This window comes from Falco biarmicus, chromosome 14 (assembly GCF_023638135.1).
Source record: "Falco biarmicus isolate bFalBia1 chromosome 14, bFalBia1.pri, whole genome shotgun sequence".
Taxonomy (NCBI): Eukaryota; Metazoa; Chordata; class Aves; order Falconiformes; family Falconidae; genus Falco; species Falco biarmicus.
In genome coordinates, this window is record NC_079301.1 from 11,913,621 (window position 1) to 11,939,303 (window position 25,683).

Here is a 25,683-nt window from a genome sequence, read left to right on the forward strand (position 1 = left end):
CACTTTCTCCCACCTCTGATAGCAGTGAGTGTGCGCTTGTGCCGGCAAAACCTGGGATCCCCTGCGAGGCCCCTGCAGACCTCAGCCTGCCAATGTGTGAAAGTGTAAGGGAGAATGAATCCCAGCAAACCACGAATCTGCCAAGCGAGGGTGTTCTCCATGGAGTGGGGCAACCACAAAGTCTCAAACCATGTTCCTGCTGACAAGCTGCTGATGGATGAATTCGGTCAGGAGGAATTGTGCTTTGCAGAAGAAAGCTCTGTTTGCTTACAAGGCAGCCAGCATGGCAGTGGTCCTGGGAAGAGCCCTGTGAATGGGGGTCATGCAGTGTTGGACCTGCTTGTCTTACAGGGTGAAGGAACCAGAGAAGAGAGTTCCTTCTGCCGGGGGACCCTACCTTGATGCTGGCGTTTCTGATCATAGCACCCAAACGCATGAAGGCTCACTTAGGGCTGGCTTTGGGGCACTCACCCCACCTCGTGAGGAGGTGGTTCACAGGAGAGGTGTCTGGAACAGAAGGCAGAAGATGACCACTCTGCCCCAGGGAACCCTTTCCTTCAGGGGGCTGTGGGGTTGAGCTGTGTGCACCGGCCACATTGCAGCCTGGCATAGGGGACACATTTATTATCTGTTCCCCAATATCTGACACCTCAGGAGCCACACGTCAATGGCTCCCCTCTCCGAACACTGCTGTAGTATAAGCGCCAACTAATAAAACCCAGCTATTGCATTCCTAAGACACCTGTCAGCCTGAGCACTAAGTGCTGGGGTAATAAATACTTGCTCAGCTATGCCTCTTCTCTGCCAATTCTCCTGGCTCTGCCTGTTTTCATTAGTATTTCTTTTCTGTGGACACTGCAATTACACTCTGTTCCTCTTCAGGGCCCTTGTTCCAGGTTCAAATAGAGAAGCGATAATGCAGGGAAGCTTTTCACATCGCTGTTTATTTTTATCTTCTGAGTCAGGAAGATCTTTTCAGGCTGGGACCAACCCTGTGCAGTTTTGATTGAGGAAGGACTCAGGCGGGGGGTGGGGAAGGGGATGAAAACTTCAGGTTCCAGCTTTCACGGTGTAAAACAGTGGTGGGCTCCTTCCTTGCCTGCTCTTGCTGAGGTCACAAGCTATGCTCCTTCCTCGGCAAGACATAAGTATGCAGCCTGTACTGCTAAGACCCGTGGTAACTATCCATCTGCCACAGCAGCTGCGAGCCCCGGCGCTCCCAAGCCTCTTCTGTCATCCGAATCTCTGAGCAAGAAGGAGGATTCAGCTGAATGCAGCAAATTCAAATGCGTAACTTTTTTTGTTCAAGGTTGCAATATGTTTGGAGATATTGTCCCGCCAGCAAATCCCTGGTGCAGCATCCAGATGGTGCTCAGGGAATCCGGGGAAAGGGGGGGAGGGCATTTTGTTCCTTATTCAGGTGTAGAAAACAACTGATGATGTCACTGGAGTTATTTGCTTCTCTTGCTGTTTCCTAGTGGTAATTCAAGGGGAAAAAAGTCCTCATTGAATATGTGGGCTTTGGGTAAATCATCAATATTTTTAACCTAAAAGTAGACAAAAATGCAGAACAAAATCAGAGAACACAGGATGCTTCAAACAGTGCAACAGGAAGAACTTCTGCATTTCTTGCATGTGATGTTTCTTCTGCTTTTGTATTTGAAGAGTTTTACTTCATTTCAGATCTTCCTACACAGTGAGAAAAATCCTTTTTTCTATTAGTTGCTAAATATAACTTCTTGTGCATCCAAGGAGATTCAATGAGGTGTCCAAGTGAAGCCCTTATACCTTGAACTTCCTTGCCAGGAGACCACACAGTTACCTGGGCACGTCACACTGTCTGAGTGACATGGCATAGACAGCTATGTGCTATTAAATCTCCAAAACCAGGGTTGCCACAATGAAAACTCCCTGCAGCAAAGGTCTCTGGACCATGGTCAATCCCAGATCATGCCTGGAAGCTGTCTGAGTGGACCAAAGTGACAGTGGAGGTCACTGTAACAGCTGAACAGCACAGCAGGGTGGGTTAAAGGGCCCACAATTTTTCCTTGGCACACATTCAATTTACCACATGTCCAAAGACAGTTGGGCTAAGGGCTTCCATGACCTTCTCCCCACCAGAGTCTCTTTAAGGCATGATTCAGCTGGAGAAGAGTATATGGTGGGTTGGATAAACTAGCATCTTGGCCAAGGGTTGCCCCTTGAGCAGCAGAAAGCTTGATTCATGTTGTACATGGAGAAATACCAAAGACCTCTACTGGAAAAGCAAAGTCTAACCACGGATGACACTCTGCGGGGAAAGAGCACACCTTGGGGTCTCCTTGCTCAGCCATCACGCCACCACCATCCCGTCTTTGAGTTGGTTCCCCGGCTCCCCAGCCAATTTGCCTTGAACATACCTTGTGCCCTCCACTCCCCTGTCATTGGAAGGGAAAGCATTTTAAACATAACCCCGTAGGAACCATGGAATATTTTCAAGCTCTTTTATTTTCTCCTGGAATATTTATTTTCTCATGCGCTGCCTGTCTGCTCATTGCTGGGACACACTCCCCAGATGTGCAGGCAGCCTGAAGCCCGGAGGACTGGCTCCCCAGGCTCCCCATTCCTTTGTATGTCAACAGCATTTGGCTTTGAGAAACAACGATGGGGAAAAATGACGACACAGATTTTTTTAAAATATGAATTTTTATTTGTTTTGATCGGAGTTCGAGAGAGTGGGTAGAGTGGAAAAGCAGAGTGATTTAATTCAGTGAAAAGGTCGAGTCCTGCCTTGTGTGTTAGATCAGGAGGTTGGTAGGTGGTCAGAAGAGTCCCCCTCCTCCACTCAGCTTGCTGATCTTATCCATGTAGTTCTTGTTTCTGATATTTTCTAATCTCTCTTCAGAACTTCACTGTAATTTTTTGAGACATTTTTCTGTTGCTTTAACTTATTGAAAAAGCTAAAAGCTGAAAAAAATTGCAGGACTCAAAATCCTGCCAATTAGAATGGGCAATTTTTTTTTTTCCCCGGCAAAGGTTGAAAAATACGATTCAAAAATACAAACAGGCATTGAACATTGCACCAAAAAGCATTTGAAACACGAATCTCAGAAAGAAGAGGGGAGAGAGAGAAATAGAGAGAAGGTCGCAGTTTCCATGAGAAATCCCTTAACAAAGTGGCTACCAGCTAGTCAATAGAGAAAACAGTCAACAAAAAATAAAAAAAAATGCATTTTTTTCTAGTTGTTAATTATTTACAGCTGTAATAACAGGATTGTCATGCATTAAACTGCTGCCGGCTAGATTCTTTCTCAAAGTGGAGTAAAGAGAGTCTCACAAGATGGAAAACAGAGCAGAAGACATACTGGGGCACAGATTGAACCCGAGGCAGTGAAAATGAGCATATTCTCTGGTGATTTGTTGCGGTTTGCTCTTTCCCATGATGGGCTGCCCTAGCATGATGCTAATGCAACTTTCCCTGCCCTGGGCACAAGGGCTGCAGCTAAAGCAGCAGCAGGTGCCCTCACCTTCAGATAGGACATTTGCCTGCAGCTATCCCCAAGTCAGTTGACAGTGAAAATCTAGTTGATGAAGGGATATTTGTGGCCACCTGACTAGATCTGGTGAGCTGAGAAACTCCCTCGTGACAACAAAGAGGAGCCCTTCAACTCTAAATGCAGCCTGGCAAAGGCAATGTGGCAGTGACTCAGGTTTCCCAACTCTGCCCTACTTTTCCATGGTTGCAAAAATCAAATCATTCAGTGTATGATTGCCACTACATTTGCCGGGTGCCCTGCAAAAATATAGGAGGAATCGACAGACTTTTCAGGGGAAACAGCGCTGCTAGCAATGTAACATGAGCCAATGGACTTATCAAGTTGACAGGACCTTCAAGCAGCAGTGAAGTGAAGAGCCAAGAACCTTTGAAAACTGTGGGAGCATCCTGGCTCACATAGCAAACCTGGGAGCAGGCTTCCCTCTCTGGGCAGATGGGATCATTAAAGCTGTGTGCAGAAGAGATCTGCACTGGTGGGGACCAGGACAGTGGAGAATAGGAAAGAGTAGCTAGAACAAGATATTTTGTCCTAAAGCTTCATGAGCAAAACCCAATGTAACCCCGCTTGTGGTGAAGGATGACAGGTTGAACGTTAGGACTAATCCAAGCCCAAGGCTCTCTGCAGTTTAAAAGCAGCGCGGATTCCTGTGGTGGGAGGCAGGCAGGCATAGACCCAGAAAGAGAACCACCTTTGTTTGCTTGTGGGTGGTGGAGACATCCTTCATTCTCATGGCTGGGACACCACAAGGCCCAGGCGGCAATTGCTGCTGACCGCAAGAGCCTTCTCCAGCAGCAGAGGAGGACATGTAGGAGCTATGAGTGCAGTTGCAGGATCAGTGCCTAAATGCTTCTTCTAAGACAGAAGATGAAGGGGTGACATTAAGGGGTTGATGCTGAGTACCGCTGCTACGGGCTGCAAGGTGCTCACTTCTGTGGTCCCACTGCTCTCGGGCTGCCCAGCATTTGTCTTTGGTCCTGCTTGTGCTGACATGGGATCAGGTGCAAGTCCAAGACACAGTGGCAGCAAAGGCCTGTGCTTTTGCTGACCCCTCCCACAATCAACAGAACAGCCACGTACTGGCACATCCCACCTGGACAAGAGGCGAGCAGCGGCCGAGTGCCAGCGCTTCCCTTTGTTCTGCAGGAGAGCCACAGCTGGAGCACAGCCCCTGCCTGTGGGTTCCTCTGGTCAAGGACAGCTGGAATGGATCCCACCAGGTTTTGTGCTCCCTCCTGAAGCAGACTCAGAGTGGAGACCTCACATCCCTTTGGAATGTTCAGCTGCATGTTACCTGGTTGTGCTATGGGGTGAGGGCTAAATGCTTATGACATTCAGCTGTTGAAAAGCCATGCTGCCTTCCTGGGAACATCCTAGTGTCCAGGGCAGGACAAGTGCTGCGCTGGAGAAGTTGTGACCTTTGGGACTAAGCTTGCCTGAAAGCTGCCAGCCGTGACCTTGGTCCAGGCAGCAAACCTGCACCGAGACCCCAGTGTAGACAGGCTCTTCCTTGTTCCCTTTGTTCCTGGTGCCTTCCAAAGCCATCCTGAGGACCAGCAGAGAGGGATGCATCTCCTTCCAGAAGATTTAGCAAAGAGAATGAGAGGGAAGTAAAATAATTGGAAGTGGCCATTTTCTCTTTCAAAGAGAAAGAGGTTTGACTTTTAAATATAAAGAGTTTGTGAGCATAAATATACACACGCGTGTATATATATATAAACAAAAACCTTTGGCTGACTGAACAATAACAAGGTCAAACAGTAAATATTTATACCTGGAAGGCATCAATCTCATCTGTGCTGTGGCCTTTTGCCAAAAATACCTTCGGGAGTAGTTTAGCTTGATATGGAGAGACGATTGGTGAATTGTTTGGGTTTTCTTTATCCCTGCTTTGACATTAAGAGCATTTATGTTTTCCTGAACGTGTCACTTGCCCTGGCTGAGCCCTCCCCACACCCAACAGCCATCAAGGAGTCCGGGAAATGTTGTTTCTCTCAAATCTGCAAAATCCAGACAGATATTTGATCAAGTGGGTTAAGGTTTGGTCCCAGGAAGGCATACAATTTGGGGAACAGGGCTTGGAGCAAGGGCTGGCCTGACGCTGCACACTGCGATGGCCCAGTCCCGTGGCCCCACGCCGGCTCTCCACCACCTCCAGGACCAAGCACATGGAAGGGGGGCACTAGCACATCCCTGCCAAACCATTCCCCAAGCGAGCCCACCGGGAGCTGCCTGGTCCTCTCCTGCTCATGGAATGCCCTGGCAAGCTGGGAGAAGGTGGTACCTGTCCTCAATAGCCACTTGCCTTTGACCATGATCCTTCCTTTAACAGCAGCGTGTGTTTAACTGCTCTGTTGCTCCAGCAGCTGCAAAGAGGCCGTTTCTACAGCACCCTCTGGAAGACACAACAACTCCATGTTTCTCAAGGTCTCAGAGATTCTTAGCAGAACAGAGGGTCTCCCCATGTGAGGTGAGCTGGAGCAAGAGAAACCCCTTCCTGGTCCGTGACGCAGCCCTATAATCCTCCCCAAGGGATGGCTGAAAGGAGTCCAAGATATGGACAGAAGAAATGAAGGCAGCGGATGAGAAATGAATGTACCTTATGTCCACAGGATAGGCTGCAGAAACAGGCTGGTCGTGACCTTGTTTGCATGCATGGCTTGTCTCTGAGGACGGCAAGCACAGGGTCTGCTTGCACAGGCGATGTCCTACAGCAAACAAGTTAGGACCCTGCCAGTGCCACCGAGCTGGCAGCGATCAGGACAGGGGTGAGCTGTGCTGCCCACAGCACTTGTCTGTAAACCCTAGAGAGTGGCAAAGCCAGCTTTGCTTGTGTTGAGCTCAGTGCACAGAGGAAAACTGGGAAGCTCTGTCTCGGGTGTCACGGTCCCGCTCAGTGATGTTCAAGAAGCTTTCAAGGCGTTGTATGGGAGTAACTCCATCAGCCCTTCAGAAGAACGAGTGGCACTGAGGGACCACTTCTCCCCCATCCCTCACATGTCACCCCGCAGAAATGTCACAGCACTAACATGGCGCTTGAAGCCACCACACGCTGCCTCCCCTGCCCGCTTGGAGGACCTCAGCCGAACTGTCCCCCGCCTCCCCAGGGCGCGGAGCTCTGTGAGCAGCACTGCTTTTGCCCATGTGCGGTCCCAGAGGAGGGAAGAGGCAAGCTGCCAGCGCCCAAATGTCCCTCTGACATTTTCAGAAGGAATGCAACAGCAGGCTTGGACTGCACTGTGTACGTCCCAGGTAATGCAAGCTACAAAACAGGAGTGCAGGCAGAACAGGTAATTTTTATCACCCTCAAGGACTTCTAGTTCCTGCCTGGGAGACTCTCATCAACTTAGGGAGAGTCTGGGCATTGCCAGAAGAAAAGAAATATTGGAGTACCGAGGTTCACAGCAAAATGAGGTGCCCGTTCTGTGCACAACTGTGGAATAGATTATCGATGGCTGTGTACAGATCTATTCCTATACAACACCAGCTATAAAAATGGAGCCCTTAGATACCATTACAACAAGCGTTAAACACCGGTAACTGATGCTAGGTCGGCTCTGGCCCGGCGTGCCCTTAGAAGAAGCCCCCATCAGCAGCCTCGCGTTAGCTGGGAAGGAAACGTCCCAGTTTAAGCTGCTGACAGATTTAAAAAAAAAAAAGAACATTATCTTCTCTGTGATGTCTGCTGGCAGGAGATGTTAAACCACTTATTTATAACTGTCTTCCCAAAATGCTTCCCTGCTTGGAAGCTAAACTACAAATCCTGTTTGGTTTGTTGTCTTTAACCAAAGGATGCTGGTATTTCTGCTTCCAGCTGGCAAAAAGACTTGGAGCCAGTGCCAGGCTTTGGTGGGAATAGACTTGGCTTTCAAGGCGTACTAACACAGATCCAGGAAGGCAGCCTTTTATCAGGCAGAGAACAACGTTTTTGGAGTCAGGAAGAGCAAAGATGAGCCAGCAGACAGGTGTCACCAGCAAGCCAGATCGGTGGGCTGTGTCCTGGGGAGGGACAAGAGTCTTGGCATTGTAGGGAGGGAAGGAACGGGCAGGAGACTCACCCAGACAGTTCGGTGAGACAGATCAGATCATCTTCATGAAGGGAGGAGGCTCAGATGCTGCCCCGATGCTGTGCCCAGCACTGCAGAGAGATCTGGCCCCAGCACCTGAGCATCACCCTGCTGCACCGAGCCTGGGTGGCCCTGGGCGGGTAGCAAAGGCAGCGCCTGTGGGTGCTCGGGCGGATGAGAAGCCAACAGTAAGATGTGACAATTTAAGGAGAGCTCTATGAAGAAGGCACCAACAGACAGAGGAACATGTAGTGAGGTGATGCACGGTAGGACGTGGCCCTCAGGGCAGAGGGGGTTTGGGGGAATGCCCAGGCTAGCAGAGGAGACCACCTCTGTGCCTGGGGCCAACTCAAGTCAGCTAAGTCACTGGATCCTGTATTTAAACTTGCCTTTGATGTAATTCGATTAGTAAACACAATATACTCTTTGTTACCATTTTATTGTGTTTGTTTTGCTTTTTATAGGGTTTCTATTCCCTTCACTTAGGCCTGAGTATTATAGTGACATGAATGTTTTATAAGATACACTTCATCTAGCTTATTTAAGAAAATGACATCCAAGTAGTTTCTAAACCAAACAGCCTCACGGCTGGTTGGTGCAGCAGCTCCTGCCCAAAAGCCAGGGAGCAGAAGGGAGGCAGCAATGGCACTCACTGCTGGAGGGGACGGTGCTGGTGGCGGCGGGGACAGAGGGGGACAGGGGGCCTCTGTGGCAAGGGGTATGGGGCCGTGGCGGGGCAGTGCTGGGGGCAGCCGGGCTGTCAGAGCAGGGTGGCTGTGGCAGCAGCAGGAGGCCAGTGCCAGGAGGAGCCAGATGCCCCCCCTGCCCCGCAGGAGGGCTGGGGACAGCGTACCCTCCCTCTGCCTCTCCAACCCCATGCTGCGTGGAAAGGGGGAGAGCTCCCGGGCTTTCCCCTCCTCACCACCCAGCAGGGAGCCCTCGGGGACGAAAGGCACTGTAGAAACATCATGGGCGGTTTGGGGTTCGGACACCGTGGGAGAAGATGGGGAGAGAGCTGGTTTCCTTAGCATTGGCTTGCGGGGGGGTTGCCACCTCTTGCCCAGTGCTGCCCGCTGGTGTGGATGCACTCCTGGACTGAGATAAATGTCTCCGAGCCCCTCTCCTCACTGCAGCTGTAGGCAGGGGGGGTGACTGCACTGCTGTTGAGCCAGCAAGATTGGTAAGGGACGGGAAGGACACACACCAATGCCACCCATACTGCCAGGCAAAGTGCCCTGGCCTTTCCCGCTCTGTCCTGCCGTCCCCATGGATATTCCAGGTGGGGTAAATCCTGTGCCTTGTGCTCAGCCCTGCTCTTGCATGGGCAGGGGGAAACTGAGCTCAGCACAGCGGCTCAAAGCAATGCCAAAGATGTCACCTTGGGGGAGCTGGGGCCTTGGCTTGGCTGCATGCACCTAAAATGTGCTGGGGGCAGCTCAGAGGGAGGCCCAGGAAAGAGGGGATGGATCCCACCCTGGGAGCAGGGCTCACAGGCTGGGGGTGAGACCTCACCAGGCACAGGATGCCCTTCCTTGTAGCAGGACAGTGTGTCCGTGGGTCCGGGCACCAGGGAGGGGGGACAGATGGCTTGGATTCCTCCGTCTTACACTGCTGCTGGGAAGGTGACAGCCACTGTTTTGGGTCCTTGACTGTAGTGGCTGGGAAGGGAGAAAAGGCCTCTCTCCAAGGCACTGGAGGGCTTTCCTTGGAGGAGTGTGCATGTGTTAGAGTTGGGTTTTATCTCAATGGCTTTCTGGGATGGCACCTGGCTCACATGGTTCTCTGGGACAGCAGTATTCAAAGAGCCCCTTCTGCTGTTCTTCCATGGTGCTGAGGATGCTCAGCTGCATCTGTTCACCAGGGGCAGGGAGGTACTTGGGGACTGACCGTCCTCTGACTCACCCCCACAGGCAGGGTGGTCCCTGGTGTGTCCCACAGGAAACAGCCTGCATGTGAGCTGGCCTGAACCAACGTCGTTCCTGCTCTGGTGCACCGGAGCAGGGAGGAACCATGAGCTGGACTTCCCTGGGCTGTGCTCCGACTCTGCAGTGTGGCTTATCTGAGAGGTAGGGGCTTCTCTGCCTAAACCCACCCATGAGCAGTGAGATACTACTACTACTTAGTAGCCAAGAGAGGATGAATGGGGAGCTGGAAGGGGCTAGGACAGAAAGGAGATGCCAAGAAGGATAAGTAGATGAAGACAAGGGCCAAGAGAAAGTGATAAACCACCTATCTGAACATGAACTCTATGGCTTCCAGTCCTGATGCTGAATGCATGCGGCCTCACAAGCTACTGTCTCCTCCAAGGCATTAAAAAGCTCCTGTCTTGACTTCCTGACTGACCCTGAGAAAAATTATTTCTCTAGTAGGAACCACTCCACCCTCTAACATGAATTGCCCCAGGGGCACAGGATGGCAGACAGACATGACCTTTCTCACCTGTTCTAGTCTGGGCAGAGACAAGGAGGAAATCAGCAGCTGGGTTTGATGAAGACAGAGAGGAAGAAGCCCTGTAGATACCTACAAGATGCTGCCACCCTGTTCTACCCCTGCAATGACTCCATAGACCACAGCAGCGGTGGGTTCGCCCCCATCAGGCATTGGGCTACAAGCTGTCCCATGCCACACTGCTCCCTCAGTGGACCAGCTCACCTGCATCCACAGGCTGGAGAGCACCGCCTAGCACAAAGCACCGAGCGCTGAGGAGCAGTCCAGCTGACTGACTGGCGCTGGAGGCCTCCACATCCTTGAGTCCAGGCCACCAGGAGCATCTACCATGCTAGGGCAGTCCATCACAGAAGAGGAGGAGGGGGGCAGACCACAGCAGCAGCCCCCAGCAGAGTGGACTGTGGAATGGCAGGAGGTGGACGAGGAGAGATGGAAGCACAAGGTGACTTGGACAGATGGGGGACATCAGACTCATGATGTTAGAGGCACAACTTGTTATGATCCTTTTCTTTTCCTTTCATCATCAGAGACAAAGTAAAACAAAACTAAAGTATACAGAATTAAATTAAAATCACAGTTTTGTTTACATTATAAAAGAACAATCTAATAGTAATAATAATAATAATCTCAAATGAACAATAATAATTAAACAAAAAATGAAAGAAGAAAGCCCTGGAGAATTCCTGCCTGGATGGTGCTCACTGATGGAAGGTTTCGGTGACCGGTTTTATTGTTTGGGGATCATTCCCTTGATAGCTGACTCCCGGTTTACATATGTGGCCCAGTAGACTAAGTTGAAAATGGCAAAGAGGACTGGAAAGACGATGCGGGACATCTTGTCTACCTTGCTGACGCTGTTGTACGTCTTCTTACTCTCTGGGAGCTTCTCTTCTATGCGGGGCATCTTGGGGGGTACGTTGGTGGCAGTAGCAGTGGCAGCAGCACTCTTGGAGATGGTGGGCAGGCCGGGATCCTTGGCAATGTTGAGGGCATATGTGGTGCCAACAATGTTGTAGGTGTTGTTGGTTTTCTTCGCTAGTGCCACTGGCTCTTTTTTCTAGGGAAGGTGGAAGAAAAAAAAACAAAACATAACAGAGATGAAGTGACTGTAGAATTGCACGGAGAACATTTTGTCCTCTGAGTTTACCTGCTTTCCAGATGAGAAGATGGAAAAAGGGTGCGAGGAGCAAGAGACCCAGAAGAAAGCATTGTGGAAGGGAGGGAAGATGTGGTGAGAAGGTGGCCAGAAACCATGACATCTGCCACTTGAGGGCTGCTGGAGCATAAGGACGTGCTGGACTAGGGTGGATCAGCTACTCCATGTAAACCTGGCATATGGCATGTAGCTCAAAGAGGTCCTGGTCTGGCAGCTAGGTCCTGCTGCAAGTCAAATAACTGAAGCCACACAGCTGGGTTTGTAGCCTCCTTGCAGCCCCTTAGATCAGCATAGCGGTATTAAAAGGTGTGTGCAGCTGCACTGGAGTAGCAGCCGCCCCAGGCGGGTGAATCCTTGATTAGCCGAGTGCTGCCGGGTCTATGTTCCGTACCGCCAGGTCAGTATAAATGAATACAGGGTCAAACTATAGAAACTCCTTGTTTTCTCTGTCAGCTGGGCAGTGTTTTCTGTTGCATGAAAAGTTCAGCCATGGAGAGATGATGCAGGACTGTGGTCTTTAGAAAAGAATGACACCCAGTGTGGTCATCCCAGGGAAAGAACTTGATTTTCTGCTTTGATGGCCTGCTTCCTGGGTCAGGTGAGAGGAGGAGACATCACAGAGGATTATAGTGGTTTTTTTTCTTTTTGTAGCAGAAAGTCAGTGGCTTTAAGAATGTTTGTGACAGCACTGCAATATTTTTGCACCATATTACAAGGCCATATCATACACTGCCTCAGTGCCCCAAATACCTCACAGGAATACCTTGTGATTTAACATCATGGTGTCCAAAATGCCTCTGAAACACTTTAAAGCACCTCATGACCTACCCAGGTAAGATACAGAACAGATGGAAGGCATTTACACTAGCCCTGGAGTTCAGGACTGCTCAACACGGCACTACAGGACAGAGGGAAGCCTTTCATCTTGCCTTCGTATCCAAGAGTTGCTGCAAATAATGTGAGATAAATGCACCCTCTCCACAAGGCTCCAGGGACAACCATGCTGTCCATGCTGAAGAGAGAAGAGCTTGCACAGCAAATGGCAGAAGAGGCACTTGTGTGTCAGACACGATGTACTGAAGGATGATGGAAGGTGCTGAAGGTAGACAGTTCAGATGTTAACGAAGAGGAGTGGACGGGAAGATGGAGCTGGGAAGTCATGATAGGTGTTGTCCCCACTCTGGGGATCTTCCTGTTGCTGTCAGGGACCTGAGACCAGCTGCACCGTGGACTGTATCGTATAAAACAATCCAGGTCTACCAGGAGAATCCCACTGAACAAAATCTATTAGTATGCAGACATCAGGCATCCTACATGTCCCAGCACTCACGTACCCTATGTGGTGTCCACTACAATTACACCAAGAGCCAGCATTAGACACAGCAATGACTCGTGGTGGGAACCTAATATCTAAACTCAGAACAAGGTGTGACTTTGGATCTCATTTTCTATTCAAAAGCAACTGAAACACAAGGTGAGGCTCGTCCAGCCATTTCCCAGGGGTGCCTGGCATGGTCTTGCACATACATATGAGGGAACCATGTACAAAGTGCTTCTCAGAAGGGGAGAGCGTGCAGCCTGCAGGCCCTGTTCAGCTCACCACTCTAGCCTGGGAACTGGTAGCAGGCAGCATCACTGGGTAGCACTGGGAGCTGGAAAGGCCAGATTTTCCCAGTCTGCTCTGCAGAGATACTCAAAGGTCTTTAGCTCTCATGCTGTACTTCCATTTTAAATCTGTCCACAATCACCACAGATATTTCTAGTTACCTTAGGAAATTAATTTTCCACAGTGATTTTCAGGGGGACAGTAAAAGCAGACTTCTGTGCAATCTTTAAACCCCTCTCCAATAACATCAAGCCAGTCCTGCAGCCTTGTAATAATGCCAGCAATTACAGAAATTAACCTGCTGTTAGAAAGAGGTCTAAATGTCTTCGGACTCCAGATCAGACTGAATCACTGACCAGACCATATCCATAGTTTTTTATGGGAGACAGTGTTAGGATCTTTAACGATTAACTGAGCGACTGATGTCTGCAATCATTAGAGCCATGGTAACTTGTACCCCCTGCACAGCAGGTGAATTTTTCCTGCTGAAAAGCTCACAAGAGCAAATAAGGGACTAAAGATGTTTCACTTCTAAAATATTTAAATATGCTTAAGTATGGTTACTTATTAACACAGCTACAGGAGGTAATAAAACAATTAATAATCAGTAATGAAATGAAAAACAGATTGTTGTTCACAGAATGCAATTTGAAGTGCACTGTGATTATTTTAGTATTAATCAGTCACGTTACTCATTACAGGAATAAGATGACTACAAGTGACGTGACATTTTCAACCTGGTTAGCTTTTCTGCCCCAGGGCTCAGAAAGTGGATCTGTCTTGCCTGGCCAAAGGCATCTGAAAACAGCTGGCTGAAAAGGGGTAAAGTCAGGCAAATACAAATGCTTTTGGTGGTGACTGTAAGCTACTGCTCGTATTAGTGTGATCCAGAGCCCCCCAGGCACCAACTCGGGCTTCTCTGGACCTCAGATCAGGCTGTCCAGGCAGAGCAGAGGCTTGGGAGCCTGCAGCCAGGGCCTTTTTCCAGCTGCCTATGGGGTCTCCTGCCCTGGCCAGAGCCGGGAGCCTGGGGAGCCTTGGGGAAGCACCCAGAGCTCACGCTGCTCACATCAAGGCACATGTGTGCGCTGGATGGGCTCTGCTCCTGAGATGTCAGAAGAAATGGCTTGGCCTGAAGTTTACTGGGCTGGGCTTTATAAATAAGTGTTTCGGGCAAGATTTTGACAAACAAATAAACAAAGCAAAACGTGCTTATGGCTGTCAGCTGCAAAGTAGCCCCCAGCCTTCCCCCTGCACCTTTATCTGTGAGGAGTTCCACAGCCTATTGAAACAGAAGGAAAGAGTGGAAAAACAGGAGGAAACTTCATGTTTGCTTTGAAAACTTGTCCTATTTAAAATATCTACGTTGCAAAGCAACCCCTGCATTCGTGGCCCAGTTTGGGCACAGGGAGACTGAACCGCTGTACAACGCTCTCCCTGCGCTGCTCTCCTGAGGGAAAAGCTGTGGAAGCTGGTTTAGAGATAACTATGTTCCCCGAATATTGCAGTCTGACAAGTTCTTCCACAACACGCATACTGGAAAATAACAGCATTTTTGTAAAATATTCCTGTCTTCAAGCCTCTCTGTTGAGGAATTAATTGCTGAATGTCTGAATTATGGGAACTACTGGTTCTGCCTATCACCTGCTGGAGATTTAGTTCTCTGTGCTTGCTCCTTGGCTAGAAATTTGGGTTGGAAGCACTATCCCTCTGACAGGCCACTCTGAAGGTCAGCATCACTAATATCTGCAGTACTTGAGAAATGCAAGGTATCTGCCACTTGCAATTCTAGAGGAAAGTCACTTTAATGACCTCCAAGCAGCTCTAGTCTCTGACGTACTTGTATCGTATAATTCAGAGCCCAGCAACTGCAGTTGCTGCTCCAGCAAACACGTCACTCCTTCCTCATGCCAGCCAAAGTTCCCCTCTGCAGTGTGCCAAAGATTTGATCCTATCAGACAATAGCAGAAAAATGTTTTACATTGAGATGCCTACACCCCGAGCAGAGCCAAGGGCTCCGAACAATGCAATCCTGCATTAACGAGCAGGCTATGCCAATGCCAGGTTACTGTCAGCTGCTGGTGTAACCTTTGGCACCACTCATCCCTCCCATCTCTTCATTCAGATTATGTGGGACTGAGCCCAATGATCTTATGCTCCCTGGATCACCAGACAAAGACTCAGAGGTTGGATGGAGTCAATAATCAGCCCAACACAGCATGCAGACCGTGCTGAAAGAGGGTGAAATGTTGTTGAGGAATGATACATGGACTCTAGTGAAGATGCAGAGAACATAAATCACTGGTAGCGCTATGGAGACCTACAGGTGATTGCAAGTGCAGCAGGACAAAGGACACATGGGCTGCAGAGCATGGCCGGCAAGGGAAGGTCCCAGCAAAAACATAGTTACCATAGCGAGGCACAAAAAAAGAGAGATGGGTGTGAGCCAGCCTGTGACTCTGTAAGACTTGAGAAAATGGTGACTTGTCAAGGTTGGTTCTAGTTCCTCCCTGCTGGCAAGGAGGGGATTGAAACAAAGATGCCACAAATAGAAAAAAAAAAAAAACAAAGGAGAAAGAAGAATGGTTCCCAAGTGACCTGGATCAAGGGGAAAACTTCAGAGTTGCTGAAGAGTGGGTTAGGCTTTACTCAGTGGAAAACGCACCTAGTGCAAATGGTGAGCATGCCCATCACTTCCAAAATACAAGAAAACCATGATGACTGTATCAACAGAGAGGTTGGAGGATGCTTTTTGGTGATTTTCCCTTAGTGAAAAGATATGTGAAAAGTACATTAAAAGTCTGGACCTAATCTTCTCAAGATGCACTACAGGATTATTGTCTTAAGGATGAGAAGGATAAAGATCCAGGACTATGCTTCCATTCAAATATGTTTTTCCTTCTTTTCATGTGTCTGCAGCTACTTGTACTGTTTTTTTGGCTTCTTGCCACCCAGGATTTCAGGGCAATGTCATACAAGCACAGGTACAGAGCTAATTCAGATTTTATGCCTAGACATGGTGTTGCAGGTGGCAGTGTGTTTAAGTAAGCATCTTCCAAGGATCCAAAGCATCTTCCATCCTGAAGAAGAGACAACACTTTTTTACAGGAAACTCCCTGGTAGATGTCATCCTTGCAGACTTGATGAGTTTCCCAGTGGTGAAGTCACTGTTAATGGTTGTCTTTCCGGATCTGCACTGTAACACCCACTCAGGAAGAGACCTTGTTGGCTCCAGAGATGGCCATCCCTGTGGTTGGGATGGATGGATAGGATGGGATGGATGGATGGATCTCACTCTGTTCAGACACACCCATTCTGTCCTGAAGTCGATCCTTTTAAGAAGATATTTTGAGGATGCTGGAGATAGGGAGCTTTGCTGGCTACTGAATCCACTCATCTTTCAATCTCTTTGGTCTCTCACTCCTCCTCAACTACTGTCATCTCCCGCCTTCCTCCTGATGATGTTTTTTAAAAAATCATCTTTACTAACAAGTTTTCCACGTTGGATCCAGATACCTCTCTCCAATTTGATCTGCAGCTCTAGGATGGTTGCAGCCACTATAAATCCTTCATCCCCATTTAGCGATTATGGGTGGCAGTCAGAAAAGGCTTGGAAGATCTTTGGGTCCGAGAAACATCAGTCAAATCTTATCAGAGTGTGCACTAAAGGGAGTTTTTGGTGACATCTGTGATCTCTACCTGACTTTTATTAGAGGAGAACTGCACAGAATGTGCAGAGTAGCTCAAAGCGAGAACCAGAACCCAGCTGTGGCTATAGCCAGAACATCATCATGATCATTTATGATACAGAGATCAGCGATTCACCAAGACCAGCCCATCATGTTAGATGCTACCTGAAAAAATGCTCTTCACATCTAAACCCATAGGCTGGCTGAAGGGGAGAAAGAAAGAACGGAACCAGCCTTGAGAGAGTGAACACGCTGGGAATGCCTGTCAGCAACCAGCAGCTTTTGCAAGGCAGTGATTGCTTTCAAATGGGATGCCTACAGCTGAGGTGAGGGAAGGGCTGATGCTTATTGATTTTATTTTTTTCTTCATGTTCATGCACGGAAGCAATCAAACCTGGAGTGAGGATTCCTGCCATCACATCAACAAAGGCAATTCTTTTGGGCTTGGGGGGAAGGCTCTCCAGAGACCAGGGCTCAGTCTGGGCTTGTCACTGGTAGTTTTACTCCTGGTACAAACACTTTAAAATGCCAATAGTTATTCTTCTGCCTCCTCTTTGTTTTGTGGTTTCAACCACCCAGCTTGTCAATTGTTTCAAGAAGAGCTAATTAAAGGCTGAAACTGAGCCAATGAGGCACCTTCATTGCGTAGCAAATTCCCTCTTGGAAATATTCAATGGAATAAAGATGAAAAGCAAATATGCTGACACATCCTATTCCCAAGTTCCCTGAAAGCCCACCAGTCTTCATGGAGCTCTCTGAGCTGCAGACGTCAGGAGTGGGTCAGCCTTCTAAGGCACAGATCAGGGTTAGCTTGAAAAAGCATCCACAAATTTGGAGTCCTTCATGATTCTCCAGCCTGATATCAATTGCAGCACACTCACAAAGAGCACTCCCGAAACATTCCTGGTCCTGCTTTGTTTTGTTCTTGATTACCACATGCATAAACGTTCTGCATGCTCTTATCCTACTGTTTCAGCACTGTTAGTCCTACAGTGCTGGCTCAATGAATGAATTAAGGTTCATGCTTCTTCTATGACAAACTGAAGCTTTTGAGCCTTTGCTGTTTTTTCAGCTGTGCCCTACTCACATAACTGCCCAAAGCTGTGTGAATCCTGACTTTGTGCTCATTTGCCGATCCCTGAAAGGGACATGGTTGCTTTGAGGATCTGTTCTGACCCTCCACTGATGCCAATGATATGGGAAAGGCTTCTCTTATTTCTAGAGGCCAGATTAGCGTTATTGTTCATGATGGAAGTGGAAGACCATCAGCTGGCCTCCTCTGGAGCCTTTCTGCCATGAGTCTGTTGCTTAGACCACAGCTGCAAAAGCAAACAGATAGCATCCAAGAAACACAAGAGAGAAGCATTGAACACCCAGTGATGGCTATGGTTCTCCATAAGGTCTCTGTTCTCCTGCTTTGACCTCCATACCATAGAGATGATTGGCTGTTGTCTTCCCAGAAGTTACTGCAATTCTGCCAGGTATTTGCATACAGCCTCACAACAATTTTAAAAAACACATTAAAATGCAAAGGAGAAAAATATAAAGGCTCCAGAACCAAGAACAAGGACAAAGCTGATTTTCAAATTGATTCAATAAATATAAACAAGGAGCAGCATGCTACAGTAAGCGATTTCTCTGAGCAGCTGAGATTAAATTAGGTAGGAGGGAGAGGGCACAAGCAGGGGTAGTGGTGGCTGTCAGGAAGGAAGCTGCCAGAGAGGTTGATCCTGAGCAAGAAGGGAAAACGTGGGTGATGCCAGGCACTAATTTACTGCCAGTTGCTGCTTCTGATTGCTTGCTTCCCACCCACCCTCTCTGCGCGAGCTTACAAAGCAGCAGCTGCCAGCAGCTGTGGGCAACAGCATGAGCACTAGACCTCCACGTCGCTGCGCCATGCTCGCCCATGCCAGGGGAGACCTACAGTTGGAGATACCAGCTGCAGGGGACACAGCAGAGTGGGACCACCTCCACTGGTGAGGCTGGCATCCCGTGGCATATTTGGGTTTGTCTAGCATGCTAGCAACACGGCGCAGAGCATTTATGAGTTGGAGGGAGAAGAAAAGAGAGAGGAGGCTGCTGGCGGAGCAAGACCAAAACATGCATGCATTCACGTTTCCACCAGCAAATGGTCGTGCAGAAGGACAGCGGGAAAGTGAGCAGTCATGCCTGGGTGTTTTTCTCCAGCTAAGCACAGTGACCAGCCCTCAAAGTCCTTCCTCCCTCGACCCTCAAGAACCGCTCCAGTCGAGACCTCTGCTGGGGACTCCAGTAAGTAGCATCCAGCCCCCTGGAGCACTGCGGGGCTGCATGTTACCCACTCCTGGCCCCAGCGCAGCTCTCTCATGCAGCGTTTCTTCACCCCCACCCCGTCCCCGGCACTGGTCACAGGGCTGACCTTCATCTCTTGGGCTTCCAGCACCTTCTTGCCATCCCAAGCCCAGCTGCGCTTGGTGAAGTAGTTGACCGTGGCAAATTCGATCAGCGCAGAAAACACAAAGGCGTAACAGACGGCTATGAACCAGTCCATGGCCGTCGCGTACGCCACTTTAGGTAACGAGTTTCTTGCGCTGATGCTTAGTGTGGTCATGGTGAGGACGGTGGTGACACCTGTGGAAACACAGCAGGAGACAAGGATGGTGTGAGACTATACACATATACCCACCCGGTTTCTCCTCAAATCACACAGTTGGCATTTCCATCATGTAAATTTAGGAGCCATCCTCTAAGCCATGTGGCCCACATTCCTGCTATAATTAAGGGAGCCTTACCCAGCTCAAGTCTGTTGTGCAATCCATAGAAAAATGGAACAGTCCAAGTTGGAAAGGAAGTCACCTTGTCAAAGCCCTGCTCAAATCAGGGCCAACTTCAGGTTACTCGGGGCCTTCTCTGGTTCAGTTTTGAGTATCCCCAATTCAGATAATCAATGGCAAACATCTGCATTAGGATGAGATGAATCTTCCCCAAACTCCGTTGACTAGACCTCTGCCCACTACAAAAGAGCCCTAGCTCATAGGTAGGCACTTGCGTTCAATTCCTCATCTGCCAGTTGGACGAGTTGTGTGTTGCTAGACCCAGCCTCCTCATGTAGAATATGCCACAGAGAAGCCTCTGGTTGGTTTTGCAATAAAGTAAAAATAGTAAAATAACAGTAAAAAGGACAGCTATAGGGTTGGGAACTTCACTGAGGACCAGCAGCTGAGCACTCATGCAATACGGTTCTCTCAACATTTTCAAAAAAGTGTTGTGACCTGCATGGATGGACACCTGGGATCCTGGGTCCTGCTGGCACAGCCAGGCACCCGTCAGTGGTCCAAGCTGCTGGCCAAGTGCCACAATAATTTATCAAATCAAAAAATGATCTGTTGCAAATGCCTTTTAAAGCTTTTTTCATTAAAGCAAGCAACTGTTGCTATCCATTTTCCCCAATAATGTGCTTTTCAATTAAAAATGCATTAAAAATTGTATAAAAATATTGACTAATTTTCACTTCCCCTAAGCCATACTTCTGGTAATTGAAGAGTTTCAACAATATTGTTGACATACATTCTGAGAGGCAAAAAAAAAAAAGGGATAAACAATTGGAGTTCTCATTACCTTCTTAATAGGAAAGCAAAGCAATTTGGAAGCAAAGACATTTTTCACAAAGGTAGGTTTTAATTTTTCAGTCAGCTCTTTCCTGCTTGATCTGAGCTGCTGCTCGAGGAAACCTGTTTAATTGCAAGTCTCAGGATAACATAGGAGGGAATCAAATATCTTCAGAGAAGGGCTCGTGCCCGGTGTCAAGGATGCAGAGATATTCCAGAACCAATGCAGATGTTAGGGGCCCACCTGGGGCATGGACAGACATGGGGTCTGGTTGTGCACTCTGAGGGTTTAGTTGCAAATGATTTGCAGATAGATAAGTGAGCAGAGTTCATCAATGACTCTATATGCCAGAGCTGGTCCTATTTTCCACGTGATTTCTGTCTGGGACCCCCTTTTCCATTCTATTGGATGAAAACATCAAAACATGGGTGCTAAGGGGCTGTATCCCCTCTTTTTCACTGTTACCGCTGTTCAGTGCAGCTCTCACAGTCTGGATGGTGCAAAGCAGTTTGGTCATACTAACCACCCGGCTCCCTGCAGCTGCACTCGACCCTGAGGATCGCTGTAGGATTTGCTTCACTGGGGAAGGGAAGGCAACTCGGTGCTAACAGGGAGAAACTGGGGTCAACTGTAAATTTAAAAGCTTGTTCATGAACTACATTTCACAATCCCCAGAGAACACAAACCCCCATAATTATTCCATTCTAGCTCATTTAGGAAGGTGCAGAACCACCTGTGACCCTCCCTGTGTCCTGTTCCAGTCCACAGCATGGGAACAAAGTCCAGGCCTGCAGAGAAGGTCCAGAAAGAAGGACATCAGCCTTGTTGGGCTTGTGGGAGTATTTCTATCATGACTCTTGCTACAGAGAAAGTGTTTAATGATCTTTGAAACCGCACTGGTTTCTGTCTTATTCAAAAACACGAGCAGGTGATACCATATATCCCCTCTCTGCCCGGTAACTTTTGTCTAATATACTCTTTGTTAAGTGGTATCTGCTGGGCAACGTTATTTCCAGGAAATACAACCCTGCAGCATCATACCTGGTCTGTGAGCATGTGTGCGTAGATCCTGAACTAAAGGTCCTGGCAGGAAGGCACGAAGCAATTCTGTTATGAAATGTTTGTGAAAGCTATTAATATATGTGCAATGCCAGCCTAACACTTTCCCTTGGAAAGATGATCTGAAACCAGCTGAGGAAAATAATAACCATATATTTACTGTGCAGTTATACTGCCTCAGCCCAGGAACTTGTTATGTGGAGCTGACCAGGGGCACATTAGCAATTTCAAATGTAGAGCTTTAAATGCCTCCCCATGTACCTATGCTCTCCTCAACTCAAAAGCCAATATAGATAAGCAGACACAGCCAAATGCATATAATTAGATGATCAATACCTTGATTACTGTTAATATGTATAGCTTGGCTTGTAGCGGAAACATGGAGAGGAGTATTTTTGCAGTGATTCAGTGGAAGCAGGGGCACTGGGAAGACACTGAGAGCTGTTCTGGGAAATGGCAGCAGCTTCACTGATGCCAATCAAGGCCTGGAGAAGACCAGCTCTAATGCTCAGCCTATTTCCCATCATTTGTGGTGCCTTTCTTCCCTGACCTGAGAGGATGTCCCCATGCTCCCAGACTCACCAAAAACTGTTCGGGCAGGAACGGACTCCCTGTTAAGCCAGAAGGAGACCTGGGACAGGATGACCGTCATAATGCAGGGTAGGTAGGTCTGGATCACAAAGTACCCAATCTTCCTCTTGAGGTGGAAGTGTGTGGTCATGACAACATACTCTCCTGCAGAGACAACCAGTTAGAGACGCTGAGCCACCGGTACTTTCCAGGATGGTCCAGCTCATCACCAATCCATCTCTCAATCACCAAAGATCTGTTCTGAACAAACTTTCGAGTTCTTAGATGAAATCACAGCATGTGTGTCATATTGGCTGCCATGCCCTGGTATCCCACAGTACTGCAGGCCACCCTAACAGCTATGTGAAGGAGGGACGCATGCTGCAGCACACTGTTGACACTGACTTTGCATCTCCTGCGCACACACCCACATCTGCTGTGCCAGGCGCCTGCCCCAGTGGAGCCTGGGTGACTTCCACACAGCATTTGTCCTTTCACAACACTTCTCTGGAGACTTCTTTAATTTACAACAAAACGGTTGTGGGACAAAGGCAAATCAGTGCCAATAAACAACTGCACAATAGGCTTTCCCTGTTTCATGCCAGGAGCAAGATGCTTCTGGGGGTCCCTCAGGATGAAGCTCCCATCCTTTTTCTCTTCAGCCTAGGGAGCCACATTGCGGGTGAGATCCCTTAGGCCTAGAGAGACCCTAGCAGCACTTCAGTGGGATTTCTGGACAAAGGATTTTATTTTCTCAGACAATCCTGAAAATAATCCACCTTTCCTCACACTGTAACCGTCTCAAAAATCAGGGCAAGTTCTGTCGTTAAAGGTCTGGGCTGTAAACCAAAGAAAGAGCTGTCCCTGTTTTCCCTCAATGCCCTATTCCTCCACTCAAAGCTTTGAATATTTTTTTGGATTATTGTGCCTTTTTGTTGTGAGCATGGCCTTGCTAAATCATTATACACAGGAGCCTTTAGCGTCTTTCTTCCCACTTCAGGTTATTCATCTGGACATTTTTACAACAACTGAAGTAGAGAGATGGGCCAGATATTATGACATTTAGTTCCCTGGACTCCCCACATTTCCCCAAGGGAGGTGATATAAGTTGTTACAGACAGACACTATTAAAATCAAGTGCATCAGAGAGGAAATATCCTCAAATGAGAGAATTACTGGTGCATACAGAAGAAAAAAAAAAAAGAATGAAAAAAGGAAGAGAGAGACACACGAAATAACAGAAGCTATCAGTACCTGGATTCAGAAGGGAAGGGAGGAGCAGCAGATGGGAGACAAAGATGATTAATATTGGTCATTAATCAGAGGAAACATTTGTTTGGGATAATCTTCTATTAGCTGTGATAATATTTGTGTAAGCAGATGCAGTGAAAATCACACTTGAACATTATGTTGCATTCACCTCCCCTGCCCGCAATGCTCTCCTGAGGGACTGGAAAAGGATCCAAGACAAATGAACCCACAGTACCAAGAACCAGCTGGGCAAGGTGGGGCAATTTTCCCACACAACAGATAATTTTTAGATGCTTGAAATCAGTTTTCTAGAGGGTATGGCAATAAGGGTCTTCCAGTGGAAACCACAAAAAATTAAACTGTTGCTGGGTGACTGCTCCAGATGTCCCCAGCCATATCCTCCAAAAGCATGTGGCTTGGGAAGTACTGTGGTGCTCACTGCCCACAGGTACTGCCTCTATAATTATGCCAATTCCTGGCGTTTAAAGCCCATGGGTTCCTCTCGTCTGACAGTGTGCTCAGCCCATGCACAGCATCGTGGTCCCACAAGTACCTGTGCTGGAACGAACCATCTCTGTCCCAACAACATGGCCCAGCAGGTCATACTGGTTCAGGCGAGATCCACCCTTCGCTACTTCCACTGATTTATCCTTCCCCAGTGTCCAGGTATAGATCACCTCTGTCTTTGTGTAGGCATCTGCGGAGGAGAAAGAAGAATGAGGTTTGTGCTTCTGCCTGACCTAAGATATACCAAAATTAGCCTGTAGCCAAATTAATCCCTGCTGTGCATTCCTCAGAGCCACATGGCTGAGCACAGCCGAGCATGGCCAGAGACCAAGGCAGTTCAGCAACTGTTAAATCAACTGAGCAAAAGAGAGCTGGGGTTTTCGGAAGGGAGCTGGAAGAGGGGGCAGAGCACTGTCGTTGAGAGACACGCTGTCCCCTTGACATGCTGACTCTGCAAGGGCTGGCTCCAAGCAGAGACAAGATAGGAAGGCATCCAGACCAGCAGGCTGCTGGGGCAGCGGGATGGCCACAGCCCTGCCATGCCAGGGACCGGGAAAGTCATGCTGGCAGCAGCTGGTGAGGAAGGCTAAATGCCATGGGGTTGAATTTTAGGCTAAGGAGAAAATGTCAAAAATATTTACCCTCACTCAGAAGCAACCTTCTCCAAGCCTCTCAGCTTTAGAGGTGGTGTGCCTTCCCACCAAGGTGCTTTTTCCCCTGCATGACCCTGTGTTTGCCAGCCTCCAGGCCAATCCACCGGGCAGTGGGGGAGGGCAGTGCTGAGGAAAGCCTTCCCGCACATTGCAAGAGAAACAGCAGGCAAGTGCTGCTGGACTGCATCATTCCAGGAACTTCTGAGTTCCCCTCTCTGTCCCACCTGCCCAGCTCCCCATATGCAAACACCTCTCTTGAACACACGCAGTCACCATCACCTTCACAAGCCTTTGTGGCCAAACCACTCCTTGTCCTCATAGTCACTCCCTCTCCCAGCAGAACCTGCATGCTCTTGGTTTTGCCAGTCCTATGGAGTCTCTCCAGACTCTGCTAGGAGCTGCCTCTCCCCATAATGCCCAAGCTTCCCGTGCATACACACATTATACCAGTTTTTTAGGCAAGAGCAAGGTTCACTAAAACAAGCTTTTAATTATTTTTTACCACCAGCTTCTCCTAGTAAGACATTAAGGCATTCTTTGGCTGGGGTCAGGTTAAGCAATGGGTCAGTTCTACTACAGATACGTCTCAGCTCCTGCTTTGTGGAAGATTGTGTCCTGGGACAACCATATTTCTCTGATCTTTTTAAAACAACCATGGTTACCCCTGCACCAAAGGTTTTGGCAAACGTGTCAAATACTAAGCAGGAGCTGTGCAAAATGAGAGGGGTGGTTTTGATGATCAGCCAACGCCTCGCAGCACACCAGCATGCTGCTTAAGCACTTCTGATGCAGGCTGGCACCTCTCATCCGATATGCAACACTCTGCTTTTCCAACCCCTCCTTCCAGCTCTCAACATGCTTCTAGAAACCTCCATCCTCCTTCAAGCTTAGCTTTGTACAGCCCTGCCAGTGCTCTTCCACCTTGATGGGCAGCACCTTCTGCTGTAACGGTCTTGGTTCACCCACCGTTAGTCTACAAAGGAAACTTGCCCACATTTTCATTGCCATCATCCCTGAAAACGCAGCTGTCTACATGTCTGGTTGTCTGGGACAGAAGCGTATCTGGTGTCACGTAGGCGTGGCATGGATGCTTGGAACATGTTTAATGCCATGAAGCTGTTCTGGTTCTGCTCAACGCCTCACTTGCAACGCAGTCTAGTCCAATCCAAACAAGGACAGCTCTGGCATTTCATGGAGCTGGTCACTTCAGCAACATCTTCTGCAAGCCTGGTCTCAGACAGCTGTGGTACAATTGTCCTATGACTAGCTTAGAAACTGTTCTCTGCTGTGTATATCCACCTTCTAGGGAGCATGGTGATAGGTAAAGCCATCACCTTCACTGCACTTGGTCCAAGCAATGATGCAGGTGGGCAGCTGAAGCTATCTGAAATGCCTGATGCCCTTATTCCCTCTGCAAGCTCGCTGCCTTCCCCTTCGGGTGGCTGCCATGGTGGCACAGGGCCGGAAGGCCACTGACGAGCCTTTCAGGTTATGGGGATCACTGGAAGGTGGTCACTGAGGCAAATCTGGCTGTCCTTTGAACAGGCCCTGGCATT

The 25,683-nt window shown here is 48.6% G+C and overlaps 1 protein-coding gene and 1 long non-coding RNA gene across 2 annotated transcripts in view; both read right to left on the minus strand.

Moving 5' to 3' along the window:
* Window positions 1-25,683, minus strand: part of LOC130158970 (uncharacterized) — a 165,288-nt gene that overhangs the window by 65,096 nt on the left and 74,509 nt on the right. The gene's annotated exons all lie outside the window — the stretch shown is intronic.
* GABRA3 (gamma-aminobutyric acid type A receptor subunit alpha3) overlaps window positions 10,544-25,683 on the minus strand; it is a 68,819-nt gene continuing 53,679 nt past the window's right edge. Inside the window, exons 7-10 of the mRNA XM_056360089.1 lie at window positions 23,521-23,664; window positions 21,729-21,881; window positions 18,898-19,109; window positions 10,544-11,105 (exon numbers count right to left, since the gene is read on the minus strand). Of these exons, the coding sequence (XP_056216064.1) occupies window positions 10,776-11,105; window positions 18,898-19,109; window positions 21,729-21,881; window positions 23,521-23,664 (839 nt within the window). The 3' untranslated portion in view covers window positions 10,544-10,775. The remainder of the gene's footprint in view (window positions 11,106-18,897; window positions 19,110-21,728; window positions 21,882-23,520; window positions 23,665-25,683) is intronic.